The sequence below is a fragment of the Acipenser ruthenus genome, chromosome 15, assembly GCF_902713425.1.
Source record: "Acipenser ruthenus chromosome 15, fAciRut3.2 maternal haplotype, whole genome shotgun sequence".
Classification (NCBI taxonomy): domain Eukaryota; kingdom Metazoa; phylum Chordata; class Actinopteri; order Acipenseriformes; family Acipenseridae; genus Acipenser; species Acipenser ruthenus.
In genome coordinates, this window is record NC_081203.1 from 3,588,893 (window position 1) to 3,603,360 (window position 14,468).

The 14,468-nt window shown below is 39.6% G+C and overlaps 1 protein-coding gene across 2 annotated transcripts; it reads right to left on the bottom strand.

Annotated features, from left to right (window-relative positions):
* Nucleotides 1-639: 639 nt before the first annotated feature.
* LOC117422188 (protein CutA homolog) lies at nucleotides 640-9,074 on the bottom strand. Of its 2 annotated transcripts, none has more exons than XM_034036898.3 (6): nucleotides 8,533-9,074; nucleotides 7,213-7,361; nucleotides 4,053-4,112; nucleotides 2,923-2,968; nucleotides 2,318-2,367; nucleotides 640-2,005 (listed from the first exon to the last, which is right to left on the bottom strand). In XM_034036898.3, the coding sequence occupies exons 1-6, from the start codon at nucleotides 8,611-8,613 to the stop codon at nucleotides 1,903-1,905; spliced, it is 489 nt and encodes a 162-aa protein (XP_033892789.3). In that variant the 5' UTR covers nucleotides 8,614-9,074; the 3' UTR covers nucleotides 640-1,902. The 2 variants fall into 2 exon arrangements, with proteins under 2 accessions (XP_033892789.3, XP_058842875.1); XM_058986892.1 differs by lacking the exon at nucleotides 8,533-9,074 and adding an exon at nucleotides 7,461-7,519.
* Between the last annotated feature and the right edge of the window lie 5,394 nt (nucleotides 9,075-14,468).

Here is a 14,468-nt window from a genome sequence, read left to right on the forward strand (position 1 = left end):
TTTATTTTCAAATGATAGTATAGCTATTGACCATTGTCACAGATGATGCCAGATTAATGGGATGTGATCCAAGAATAAGAAAAAAAAAGTGCAAATGGCTTGGAAAGCCTTGGTTGGCGCTGCTGTAGTTTCTCTTTCTAAACCGATTACAGCTCTCCTGTCCTGTAAAACCGCTGTGTAAGACCCCAGCGCTGTGCTAGCAGTTTGTGTGTCTGTGTGGGTACCAGCCTGAACAAGGACAGGCTAACCCAGTCTGGACGTCCTGAATCCACAGCTGTCATAAAGATTTCATGACATTCAGAATAGAGCTGGATGCAACAAAGGCTGCACTTCTGCAGCTGGGCAAGCTGAGCTAGTATATTTTTCTTCTTGTTTAGTTCAATTTGTATTTTTTTTTATTTCACATCCTGCTGACTGTTTCTTATATCCACTGGGGGCTGTGTTGCAGGGGGACAGGTAAATGGTGACACTCGGGTGTACCAGAGGTTAGACATGATTCTGAGAGCTCTAGTAAGGTTCCATCTGCGCTTTAACCTCTGAGCTGTACAAAGTCACCGGGGTGGGGAGAATGATACAAGGTTAATCTAAACAGTAGAGTCTATCGGATAAGAGTCACAAACGATTGAGCTGTTATCTCTGTTAAAGCTTCAAATTCTATTTTATTAAATACATCTAATAAATAAAGACGTTGTATAAATATGCTTGAACATGTGTCCATACACTTCAAACACTCAATCATAAATTATGAGTCAAGTTTAAATAGGTAACTAATAACACATTTGCCAAGACATCTGTCCTCTTGACTTTTCTAATTGTATGTGTGTTTAACTCAGCGCTAAGTAACTTTACAGAAAGATAACTAGGATATTGATTTAGTCATCTGAGTGGAGTTATCTGTCCTATACTGCAATAGCAGTGTGAAGTCTGTAAGTTTAAAAAGAAGGTAACACGTCAAGTTGAAATTGCTTCAATGTTGACAAGGGTTTTATTCATAGCAAACATGGTGAGAGTTCAGTACCATGTTTACACATAAAATCAAACCTGTTTCCCTTTAAAAGTCCATTCATCCTCTTTGACTAAGTTTGTGCTGGTCCCTGGTGAATAACTGCCGCATATTCAAACAAACTTTAAACTTGAACAAAGGTGAAGCTGTCAATATAAAACATAGGGGGATTTGTCATGGCAAATATACATAGAGCTGTATGATTTGCTCCACAAGAGCTCCAGTGTAAATGATTAAGGGGTTTCTGTGGCTTAAACAAAGAATGTTAACATTAGCATAGATTCTTTTTTTTTTAAACCACGAAGCAGAACTGAAAGCTGAACTCTCTTCTAAATATTTCCGGAGAGCTGCGTGAGAACGGTGTCATTCAGTCAACAGAGTTAGACTGCCTTCCGCCTTTCCACAAAAATAAAGATATCTGGTGGTTTCTATTGTAGGCATTGCCAGGTGCATGGCGAGCAATGAATCCTGCTGGCTCAAAAGTGCAAATCTCTGGGCCCACAAGGAGCGCTGCTTTGACTGTAGTGAGGAAAACTATCAGTACAGTCCATCTTACCATCTTACAGTGACCCCTACTGGTTAAGTGCCCAAAGAGCACGGGCAGGAACATTCTAAGGATGGAATGTTGCCTCCAGAGTTCCGTAGCTTGGGAGCATTCATTACTTTGGTTCAGCAGGTGAAGAGGCAGCTGGCTTGACAGCTGGAACAGAGATTGATTGATGATTTTCAGTCCTCCTTACAGCGGTGAGTCGATATAGAAGAACAGGTAAGAAACACAATTTAAAAAGATCATTAAAGACATCTCGGTTTGCAGAAAGATAATCTGGTTTGGTCTCTGTTCTCTACATTGTCCTGGCTTCAAGCCCCACGTGCTGGGAACGGCCCTGTTGGTCCGGGGATCATTCGTCTCGAACTGCTTCCTCTATCCACTTCATGAAAAGTGGGTTTCCCTGATCGATCGGAAAGCTAATTATTTCAGGGACCTCAAAAGGATGGATGGACCTGGAAGAAAAAAAATATGTACATGAACTATCCTTCCCACTATTTATGACCAGTTTAGTTGACAGCATCAGTGTCTTTTCTGGAAGGAATGGAGACACCCGCTGTGCAGGGATCTTTTGAAATGTAAAAAGTGAAAAAGTTAAGCGCTACTGTACAGACAATGACAGCTTCATGTACCTTTTCAATGCTTTGCTTTTTTCCTGGTGGATGAAAACTCCAAGGTTTCTCATTTTCAAATGATGACCTGTGCTGCTGTATACTTGTGCAGGTCGCTATTTGCAGCAATATCCAAATTCTTAAAAATGTACGTACCTCACATACTCTGACAGTTTGGGGATGTTTGAAGTCCTTGTCTTTATCAGCTGCAAAAGGCAGATTAAACATGTCAAAAGCATGGATTTTGAAATTCAATACAGACACAGGGGTGTTTCGATCAGCCCATAGCCCCGGCCAGGATAAGCTGCAGCTCGGTTTAACGGAACGTTTTACAGCATGGTGGAATCCTCCTGGCTTGCATCGGCCATCTATTCGTGGTTGTCCTGGGATTATGGTTGGTTGATGAGATCCAGTGGACCACGATATGATTACTCAACCACTCCCTTAATCACACTATCGTAATGCATCAGCCGTTTAAAAATACAGCTGGTGGTCCTTGCTGGAAACACTGGTATTTGAGATAAAAAAAGGTTGAAAACCACTGATCTAGTCGACCTTTTACCCTCCCTTGCTGTACTTCTGCAGTATAACAGCAATCTTCCTAAGTCATGTTGCCACAAAAAATGCCAATTTTAGTGCTGTAGTGTTTTATATGAAGTACTTTATAACAATTATAATCCGGTTTGGAAAATGCCTTTTAATTCTTGCTTTGTTTTGACTCGCATCACGAAAGGTAATTTGGAATGCTCAACACAACTTACCAGCGGGATTTCAGTAGCTTCTTCAATTTCACCTTTCCAGTAGTACCTACAGGCAACAGGAAACTAAAATCGATGTCTGTGTCGTATCCCAGTTCAGTTTAAATGTTTGGTTTTTTCCTAAAGGTTTAACCTTTGTCAGAGACATGCATGTGGAATACAGAGGTCAGCTGTAGTAGAGTGTGTGCAGTGTTAAGATTTGTATTGAATAATTTTTAAAGTATAAAAGTTTAGAAAACTAAACAGCATTTAATATCCCTTATTCTGTGTCTCTAGAACAGAACCTATTATTCAGAGAGAAGATTTGTGGCATTATTTTGCAATAATATACATTATTTACAGGTTGGCAAATTTATTATTATTTTTTTTTACATGGACTTTGAAATGATATATCCCGAGAACACAAATTATTTACACTGTCACTCCAGTGTTCTAGATGCAATTGAAGCCTAGCATACATATACAGTTACAGGTAACAGTACAAGCAGATAAGAGGATATAGTCTAAAACTTTGATAAGCTGGAAGCATGTTTATGGGTGTGGAGTATTGCTCCTAAATTCGTAGTTTACCTAGAATGTTTGTAACACAGAAAGTGTGTTTTACACCTCATCCCTTACAAAAGCTTACCACAGCATTTCTGCACTGTATTTTAGCAGTTTTATCATGCTTTTCACATTATACTATGCATTTACCACAGACTACCCTGGTTTCCTGTGTTTATTAAAATGGTTTACCATACCTTGTTATTGTTGACAATGCTTACAGTACTGTACCTGCGCTTCACCATGCTTTCACTTTATTACACTTTGCTGTGCCTTTACTATGGGAAACATTTATAAGGACTGGCTTTAAACTTAGACCACTCAATGCACCTCAGCACAATGATTACTCATGCTAAAGAACGTAAAGTCAGGATCTTTCCTGTTTCCTGTATGATAAAACAATTATGAAAACACTCTAACAATTGACTACACTCTCTTGAGTGGACTTTGAAAACAAACATTCACATTCCAAAGGTCGGGCTGGCTTCCTAGCAACCAGGCTGTGTGTGGAGGCCTCAGGCCCTAGGCCCAGCTTAATCAGACATGTAACTGCTCATTAAACCCTTTAATGGAGTTAATGCTTCACTCACATGGAAGAGCTCTTTGGTAAAATGTTCACACCAGCAGCCAGTCTCTTCTCCATTACAGCTCTTGCAGAAAAAAAACAAGAGAATATTTGTCACTCGTAGCTGATTGATGTTTCGCACAGAAACCAAAGAGGGTCATCAATCATACACTTAATAGGATACAGTATATTTAACATGGATCATGAAACTTGCAAAAACCAAGTCCGTTTCTACAGTCTGATACATAAAAGTAAAGGACTATACAGTACCCATTATTTTCCACTACCCTCTAACCAGGTGAAGGGCAGTGCATGCAAGGGTACAATCGATTGTAATAAAACACAGCAGTAATAAAAAAGAAAAAAGAAAGAAACTTGCGTGTAGTAATACAATCAGACAGACGTTCGGAAACAAAGGGCTCTATTCAAATGATGCAAATGCCACCTCCCATTAAGTCACTGGTTTCTCCCCAATTTTATGGTTCTTTTATGTTCCCCCACTGCAGCAAATCCCCTCAACGGCTCCAGAGAACTGAAGGTCAGCGGGCATCCTCTGATCCCACAACTAAGCCAGTTGCCTCTGCCAGCATCTTTTTGAGCTCACCAGGTACCTGGCCAGTAGGGTAGAGACCTGCTGGAGCACCAGTCAATGGAAAGCTCCATTTGGATTCTCTAGACCTGCTGGAGCACCAGTCAATGGAAAGCTCCATGTGGAATCTCTAGACCTGCTGGAGCACCAGTCAATGGAAAGCTCCATGTGGATTCTCTAGACCTGCTGGAGCACCAGTCAATGGAAAGCTCCATGTGGATTCTCTAGACCTGCTGGAGCACCAGTCAATGGAAAGCTCCATGTGGAATCTCTAGACCTGCTGGAGCACCAGTCAGTGCAAAGCTCCGTGTGGAATCTCTAGCAAAGATCGTCAACTTGGCACTGCCAGAACACAAGCTTGCACTCCCCTGACTGTATGACTCACACCATGCAGCCTAAACCAGGTGGACAGCTTTATTCTGCCATTTACAATATTATTTTTTAAATTATTGAAACCTGCATTGCTTCTTTAACAAAAATTACAATAAAAGAAAAATTACAATAAAAGATAATCCTGCCTGGAGGGCAACGTTTGTATCTTCCAGCTGTGTGCTTATTATCTAGTTCATCCGAGGCTTAAACAAAATGCTTTAGCTTCCAATTTCATCATCTAATAATAGACTAAAGAATGACTGAATATTTCGTTATTTTATAGCTCATTTCTACTTACTGTGAGCTTCAATTTAAAATAAAGTGAGATAGGGTTAGTATACTTTTCACAGACAGCCTGCTTTTCCTTTTAATGAATACAAAATATCAAATGTTTCAGATTTATTGGTAACGCTTTATATTGTGTGGCATAAATTAATATTAAATAGATATGCCATTGCATATTAAATTAATGTTAAATGAATATTTAATAACTATGCAATAGCTGGTTTCTTGCTAAATCTTAACCAAATGTCGATTGAAAATGTAATTGCATGTCACGTCCATTTATATTACGTTTTGTTACCCTTGAAAATATGTAATAGGGGGCTCCCGAGTAAAAAGCACTCGCTAGAGTGCAGGATGCGCTCTATAGTCTGGACGTCGCCGGTTCGAGTCCAGGCTATTCCACAGCCGACCGTGGACGGGAGCTCCCAGGGGGCGGTGCTCAATTGGCCGAGCGTCGTCCGGGGGAGGGAGGGTTAGGTCGGCCGGGGTGTCCACCGCGCACCAACGACCCCTGTAGTCTGGCCGGGCGCCTGCGGGCTTGCCTGTAAGCTGCCCAGAGCTGCGTTGTCCTCTGACACTGTAGCTCTGAGGCGGCTGCACGATGAGTCTGCAGAGTGTAAAGAAGCGGGGGACTGACGGCACACGCTTCGGAGGAAAGCGTGTGTTCATCTTCGCCCCTCCCGAGTCAGCGCAGGGGTGGTAGCGGTGGGCTGAGCCTAAAAATAATTGGGCATTTCAAATTGGGGAGAAAAAAATAAAAAAACTAATTGGCAACGACTAAATTTATATATATATAAAAAAAGAAAATATGTAATAATGTCCTTATAAATAATGTTTTTACATGTCCTTATTGAAAATACAGTTAATCTGACTTAAATGTTAATGGAAAGTAACAAGGAATAATTAAACATCAATTTAATATCAATTGCACATCTATTAAATATTAATTTAGCATTAATTTAATATGCAATTGCATATCTTTTTAATATTAATTTAGCCACACGAGATAAAGCGTTACTGTTTTTTTTATTCAGGTCAGATACTGTAGCAAGTGAAGTACACTTCCTATCTACTTCCAGGATGCACAAAACGGACTGAAACTGTTGGAAAAATTACAAACAGGAATAAGATACACCCTTGTAATTTAAACAATACAGGGATTGACATATATTAATCATATCACATCAACATTCTGGGCTTCTATATATTATACTTTTGCAGTAGAAAGCTGATAAAACATGCCTGTCTTTTCTAAATTCTCCAGTTCCTCTAAACTTGCATATTAAACTGTTCATTTCATCTACAGTAGAACTATTTACAGTAACACACACACCCATGCACACCCCCACACACTGAGACTCTCACACACACACACACTGGAAGTCTGTCTTTTGCAAGGCTTGTGGTTGGAGCTGAATATGGGGCATTAAGCCAAATAAGAGGAAACTGAAACGTCTGCTAAACATTTGCGTTTTGAAAACAGCCACACGTTGAGTCTGGAAAAATGAACTCCATTCAGTATTAACAGGTGCTGGAGAGCTGACAAAACCTTTTCCTTGGTGTATAAGAGCACTTTGTCCAAAATGAAGAAAGCGCTCTTGATAAAGGGTGACCGGTATTCGAAAAAAAAAGAGCATCCCAAAAATCAGGCCCCCAAAAACACACTGAACTTTTGAGCAATTCACGACAAATCCCAAACTAAATTCAAGGAATTCATAACTAACAAAATAATTCAATAAATATTATCTGATGTCCACATCCCATCACTGTAGTTTTGAAAGAAACACATGCTCCAGCCAACATGTACAGCATTTTCAATTTAAAACATGTTATCCAGTACTACACTAGCTTAAAGAAAGTTATCAGTTTGCATGCTTTGTTCTCAGGAAATCTTTTACGCTTGCACTTCCTAGGTGAAGGGAAAATAAAGCACTAGTACCTGGCAATGTCCTTTGCCACCTGCTCATTCGGACAGCTTATAAGGGCTACGGAATTGAACCCTGAAACGTAGCTCCCTGTGAATGCAGAGTGCAGCTGCAGACTCACAGTCTTCAGAACCGGGTACACCACCAACGACAGCAGCATCACCTGTAAATACAAAAACAATTACAGCTCTCGTGTGGGCTGTCCCGAGAACCAGCAAGGGCTACGGGGAAACAGTGAACATGAAGATAAAAGAAAGCTCACCACAGTCTCCGCACCATTTCTTCATGGTTAACACCTACATTTTATCTGTAGCTTCAAACACTCAAGAGATAAAACTATAAATAGTAAGGGGCTAAGCTGAACATGTGACCACGGCACTAGCATTTGTCGGCTTGACTTTTTTTCAAATTTCTAAATTGCAATTTAACAATTTAAACACGTTGCCTTTTATTTAAAAATAAAAATAAAATTTCAGGTAACATTTTGAAAAAATCAAATGCTCTTGGCACGGTGTGTTTGCCTCGTTTGTTTTGGGTTTATTTTTTGGTTGTGTTACTTCTGTGCTTATGTTGTATTATTATACTGCTAATAATGCAAAATATAAATGATAAAAATAAATGTTAGGTAATGATGGATTCATCTGCTGTTTTGATATCATCTGAGGGGATCAACCATCTGTGTGTCTGTAATAGTGGTTCAGTCACTGAATTCATAATCACTGCTGACCAGCACAATTGAAGTCCACAGAAGGCCGTCACATGTCCTATACAAATAACTGCCGCTATCAAATAAAGCATATAGTTTCGCTTTCAAAATGACGCTATAAAAAGTCCCACCAATAGTGTCTGTTTCACTGCATTCTTCCATGTTTTAGCTCGTTGATAAAAAAAAAAAAAAAAAAAAAACAAACACTTGTCAGTGTGTTGACAGCCCAGTTTGTGTACACTCCCTGGGTCGTTTTAACTATACATGCTCATATTTCTTTGAAAGATGATTGCCATACCTTGCCTGAAAAGACTCCACTACTGTACTACCGGCACCTGAAGCAGCAGCAGGAGGAAATACAAACTGCACAAGTACCGCTACGTGTTTTTTTGTTGTTTTGTTTTGTTTTTCTAGCACACATATTGTACGTTAAAGTTACTGAATTCAGCATGTTGAAGCAAAGTTATTTAAATTATTAAATACTGTACTAACGCTATACGATAAATAATTAAACAATCCCTTGCAAAAACATATTTTTATATATATATTTTTTTCTTCATATTTTTAAATATATACTGCACTTCGTTCACAGGCTTCCAAGTTGAAAACAACAAAAAAAAACTCTTACCAGGAAAATTGAAACACATCCAGGACGGGGAATGGTTAGAGAAAGCGAGTCTTTGTGGAATCGCTGATAGAACCAGTCCATGATGAAGAAGCAGGTGGACGCCGCTGTGTTTAAAACAATAAAGAACTTCCACACCGTGCACAACAGATGCAGTAGTCCTAGTGGTACAAAAGACAGATGTGAAAACCAGCCGCGGACACTGCGGGAAGTTATGTTTTTTCTCCACCCATGTACCCGGTTTACACTCACAGTACACCGGCAGTGACAGAACGACCTGCCAATAATGTTTCACTGGCGAGTACTGCTGTCAGTCACGTGTCTTTTCTGGATGACCGAGGCTATTGCAAGTTGTTATTTAGATTGTAGCTCAAGCCTCTGCCTTGATGAATGCGAATTCCCCGTGTTTCCAACGACGCTGTGCGTGTGTTTCAGATCCTCGCTTGGCTCCAATGCTTGGACGTTCGGGCGTTCGGTTGGCAGGTGCTTCTGTGATTAAGAACACTTTTGCTTATTCAAGTTGCCCCTCATTAACGTGCATTGAAAAATAAAAACACATCTGATTTGCACACGGTAACTTTGCAGTGCAGTACGATGCTTTTTCAACTGCTATAGCTTAATTGATTGTCAAAAAGACGGCATTACAGTAAAAAAACCAAAAAAACAGGACGAAGCAATGGACAAACTGCAGAGGGCGACACGAGAAATATATATATATATATATATATATATATATATATATATATATATATATATATATATATATATATATATATATACTCGTGCTGGCCAGCAGGGAATGTATCCCGTGCAGACTGTTATTCCATATTCTATTTGCACCTTTCATAGAGTTCCAGTGCTAGTCCTATACTTTCAGTATGGGACGCCCTCTTCTGCCCATTGCAGCGAACTACAGTTTAAAGTTTATTAAACTAATAGTGTATTGATTGGTAAACTGTATTCATTAGAGTCTAGCAACCTGGCTCCATATAATTCAAACATCCACACTCTGTTGCAGGTAACTCAATTAAGAGTTTTCCCAGTACGGTTTTTAGGAAGAATCTCTCCCTAGCATAAATGTAAATTATGTTACATTATAGCATCATAACAAAATACCGCTGCATTAACCCTGTTAGAGCAATATTTTGTATTAATTACTGTTTAACAGTCCATGTTACGATTAGCTGTGTTGGCTTTACCTGACAGATACTGTACTGTGCGAGCTAGCTATGTCGCACACTCGGTTGTATGGTGTAAGCCTTTTAAATACAGCATACAAACGTATTTTATTTTAAACGACATCCATTTCACCCACCTTTGTCGTACCCAATTTGCCCAATTCGAATTGCTGCAGCCCCGCTTGCGTTAGACGATTTAACGCCAACAGACGACCTCCGTTCTCTCTATCAAGCCAATTGGTTCTTCTTATCCACCAATCCTAAACAACGGATATTATTAAAATACTGGTCTGGTGTCAAAGACCCGTCGTGGACCATCTCCAGCTGGACTTGGGGTGGATTTGACATGAAGATGTGCTGCAGCGTGACCGATTCGCTGTGGAGAAGCGGCTCTCTGCTGTGCCTTATTTGGTATTATTTTAGTTATGTTTTGTATGCTTTGGGAGGGGTCTGAAATTAGGGGGGGGGGGGGGGGGGGCACTACTGAAGGATCATAAATCTGTGTGACCCCCACCTTTGTACCGTTGTAAAAAATGAAAGACCCCCTTACTTCCTATCAAAATATATTTATGCCCCCCCCCCCCATTCAAATATACCGTAAGCTTTTTTGTAGTTACTCATATTTTTTGTTCATTAGGCTTGTACAAAGCTGACGCATTAGGTTAAACATCCTAGTCCAAGGATCGCAATCACTTTAATAATCTAATTTTTATTTTTTGTATGCCAAATAAATAAGGATTGGGGTAGTTGTTTTTTCTTCCTAATTTCAAACTGGATAGAGGCTTTCTGCCAATAAGATACAGACAGAAGAATGGATTATTAAGGAGCATTATGCGTTTCTACTTAACTGTAAGTGGAATTGTAGTTTTGCAATCTATTTTGTGTTCCGTAATGCTTCTGTATTACATTAAACTGGAGTTATTAAAAAAAAATAAAAAAAAAATCCTTTATGTTTTTAACCTTGTCCTATTCAAAGACCACTTTCAAACCATTTAACCCTGGAAAATGTGCACAGTCATTTTGATGTTCTCTTCCCTTTTCATTTTCTCATAGCACAGCATTCATTTAAAATGCTTGATCATTGTTTACCATGCTCCTTTACATAAGGGAGGCAGAGCGAAAGAGCTTTTTAGGACTTTGTATTAGAACATAATTTAGCAAGACCGACTGAAATCAACTGTAAATAGATTATCAGTAAACCGATCAGCGATCTTGTGGATGAGACTCAACACTAAACTCAACACTAGACGAGGCACAGACAAGTATGGGATCGAACAGCAAATATGAATGCATTTCCACATCTGCTTACGCATGTATAAGGTTTGAACTAAAAAGTAAATGGCTTTACTTGGTCTGACCCTATGCATTTATAATCTGCGAGGGATTTCCATTTACATTGCACCTTAAACTTAAATGTGATTCTTTCACAGAGGTTATGATAGCAATTGTATATTCTCTACATCAAAAAAACCGAGAGAAGTGAAAAACACGTTTTTGCACATTTACTAAAGTTTTTTTTAAGAAGTTTTTATTATTTTTTGTTGTTGTGGTGGTTGTTGTTTATGTTTCATAATAGTGTTGGGAGTGGAATGCAGTCAGCTTCTGAAGGAACACAATGAGAAGAATAAGGAGGGTACCAGGAGACAATGGTTCTGACCACTTGCCTGGTAATTCTATCAATCAATCAATCAATCAATCTTTATTTTATATAGCGCCTTTCATAGTGCACCTCCATCACAAAGCGCTTTACAAGATGCAGTAACAACATAGTAGATGACATACAGTAAAAAAAACAATGCCTATTACATGAAATACAGTAAAAATAAAAAAAAGCATAATATATTAAATACAGTGAAAAATGCATAATACATGATATAGCAACAACAACACAGTGGCTAATAGCAGACATCAGGCCTAAAGAGCATGGAAAGCAAGAGACAACAAGTGGGTCTTGAGAGACCACCATAAAGAGAGTTGCAGTAGTCGAGTCGAGAGGAGACAAATGCATGACAAAGTATCTCCGCATCCGGGAGGGAAAGGTAGGGACGGACTTTGGAGATGTTTCGAAGATGGTTGAAGGAAGATTTGACCACGGAGGAGATGTGGGATCAAAGGAGAGGTCAAGAAGTACCCCAAGGCTTCGTACTGTGGGGGAAGGCAGCAGCAGACAGTTTCCGAGGTTCAGGGCAGTTCTGTTGAGATTCTGAAGTTGAGTTTTAGATCCTACTAGAAGGAGTTCAGATTTGCTAGTGTTCAGCTGAAGAAAATTGGCAGACATCCAGGCCTCAATGTCTTGAATGCAGGGTCGAGTTTTAAGTAGAGCTAGGTGTTATCAGCATAGTGAAACATGAGGCTGTGTTGGCGGATGAGGTGACCCAAGGGAAGCATGTAGATATTGAAGAGAAGGGGCACAAGAACAGATCCTCGGGGGACTCCACAAGTGACTGGGTTTGCAACACCACTGCATCCAGCATAGAAAACAGACTGCATGCGTCCGGATAGGTAAAAGGACATCCAGGAGAGACAGGTTTCAGAGATCCCAGCATACTTCTGAAGGCGGTCAAGAAGAATGCCATGATCTATGGTGTCAAAAGCGACTGTTAGGTCAAGGATGACAAGCACAGAGGGAGCACCAGCATCAGCATTAAGCAGGAGATCATTCACAATCCAGAGCAGAGCAGTTTCAGTATTGTGATGTGGCCAGAAACCAGACACTAGAGATTCAAGCAGACTGTTATCTGCAATTCTGCATTCATTGCTATTCTGTCTCCCCTACTATAAAAGTCTGCAATGTTTTTTTTTTTTAGAACTAACACCAAACAAAGTAGAATGATTCACTATTATTATTATTTTAAAAAAAAACACTCAAAGAAAAAAAAAACAAGTGCATATTACGTTAAACAAACATTAAAATAATAAACTATATTTGTAATTATAGCCTTTACAAACAACTTAAATGGAAATATTATGCAGCATAACTTACTTTTATACAATCATAAAAGGCTATTAATTGTGGTCTAGATTCTAGAAGACGGAATTTCACATGTTTATTTATTTATTTATTTATTTATTTATTTATTTATTAGCAGACACCCTTATCCAGGGCGACTTAGTTATATACAAAAAATACATATCAAGAATTACAATACAATTAAGAGCAGGACACAAAATACAATGACTTCAGTCCTAATAAAAGCAAATACAAAACACAGTACGATTTGATATCGTAGCAGTTCAAGAGTTGATAACAGTGTTGATAGTTAAATCAGGGTTAGATACGAGTGCAAGTCAAATACAAAATACTACAGATTGGGTTAAATGTAGGATTAAATACAGTAAAACAGGGAGCAGATAAGTGCAAGTTAAAGTGCATTAAAGGCAGGGTGCTATATTGATCAGAAGGGGAGAGTTGAGTTTTACAGGTGTTGTCTGAAGAGGTGAGTCTTGAGGAGGCGCCAGAAGGTGGTCAGGGACTGGGCAGTCCTGACATCTGTAGGAAGCTCATTCCACCACTGCAGGGCGAGAGTGGAGAAGGAGCGGGCTCTGGAGGCAGGGGAGCGTAGAGGAGGTGCGGCTAGTCTAGTGCAGGCGGTTGTCAGTTAAAACCTCATTAAAGGAGCCCTTCTGTGCTTTTGATACAGTACAACAGTTTCCTATACACAACGTCTACATCCTGCTGCTTCTGCACCATCCTCTAACCCAGATCTTCCTTGTTATATTGATCTGACCAACACAAAACGCTTCGCCTGCAGCTTTAGAAAACAAATATCAAATAGCCGGGGCGCCTAATGGGAATTCTCAGTCATAGAAATATATAATCATTGTTGTTGTTCTGTAAAAAGAACTGTTGACAAACAGAACCAGCTTCGCATTTCTCGGGATATGTGGACGTTTTTAAATTGATTGTTCCAGTGGTATGACAATGATAAAAACACAACAAACTATAGAAGAGAAAACACGGCGAAGCTCACGCAAAGTATGAGGAGAAATCAAGGTAAACCACAACAGAACACAGTAAAATAAAAAATAAAAACGGGTGCATGGTAAACTGTAGTAAATGTTGTTTGGTATTAAAAAAAAAAAAAAAAAAAAAAAAAAAAAGCCACGTCTCCTGTATAACTAAGGGATAATTATAAATGCGCTTTACATGCCAACAAAAATGTACAACACAGGAACAGTACTTTTCATAAAAGCTGGGGTTTTGTACTGCTATAATAACGTACGTTATATATTTTTTTCTATCGGTCTTACATACAGTACATGCTTTTTTGTTGATCTCAAATCTCATGCACAGAACAAACGTGAAAAGATACGCATGTAATATCCCAAGCCTGCATGACTGCGTGTACGAAGTTATAAAATAAGGAGCATTCATTTATGCTGTTGCTAGCCCTGCCCAGCATTGCAGGTGTTGCATGTCCAAACCGTTGCACTGGTCGGCACGGCACAGCATTACTGGTTGATCTGTGGATGGGCAAAAGCACCGCCTGGATATCACACGCTTTCTTAACAAGATAGACAGCTCGCGCCATGACGTGCACGAAGCACTGAAACGCTCGCCGCAGCCCAAGACACTGGTACTGTTATTCTATTGGTCTCAGTCCTGTAAGCCCCACCTTCTCATTAATATTTCGCGTCTCATTGGGTAATAGCTGTTGTCAGTCACGCCGAAGTCCGCATCCAGGCTGGGTGGCTGGAAACTGTGAGTCTTCCCCGCAGTTGGGAGAGGGATTTAAATTTCTGCCCTTGGTGACAGACCGG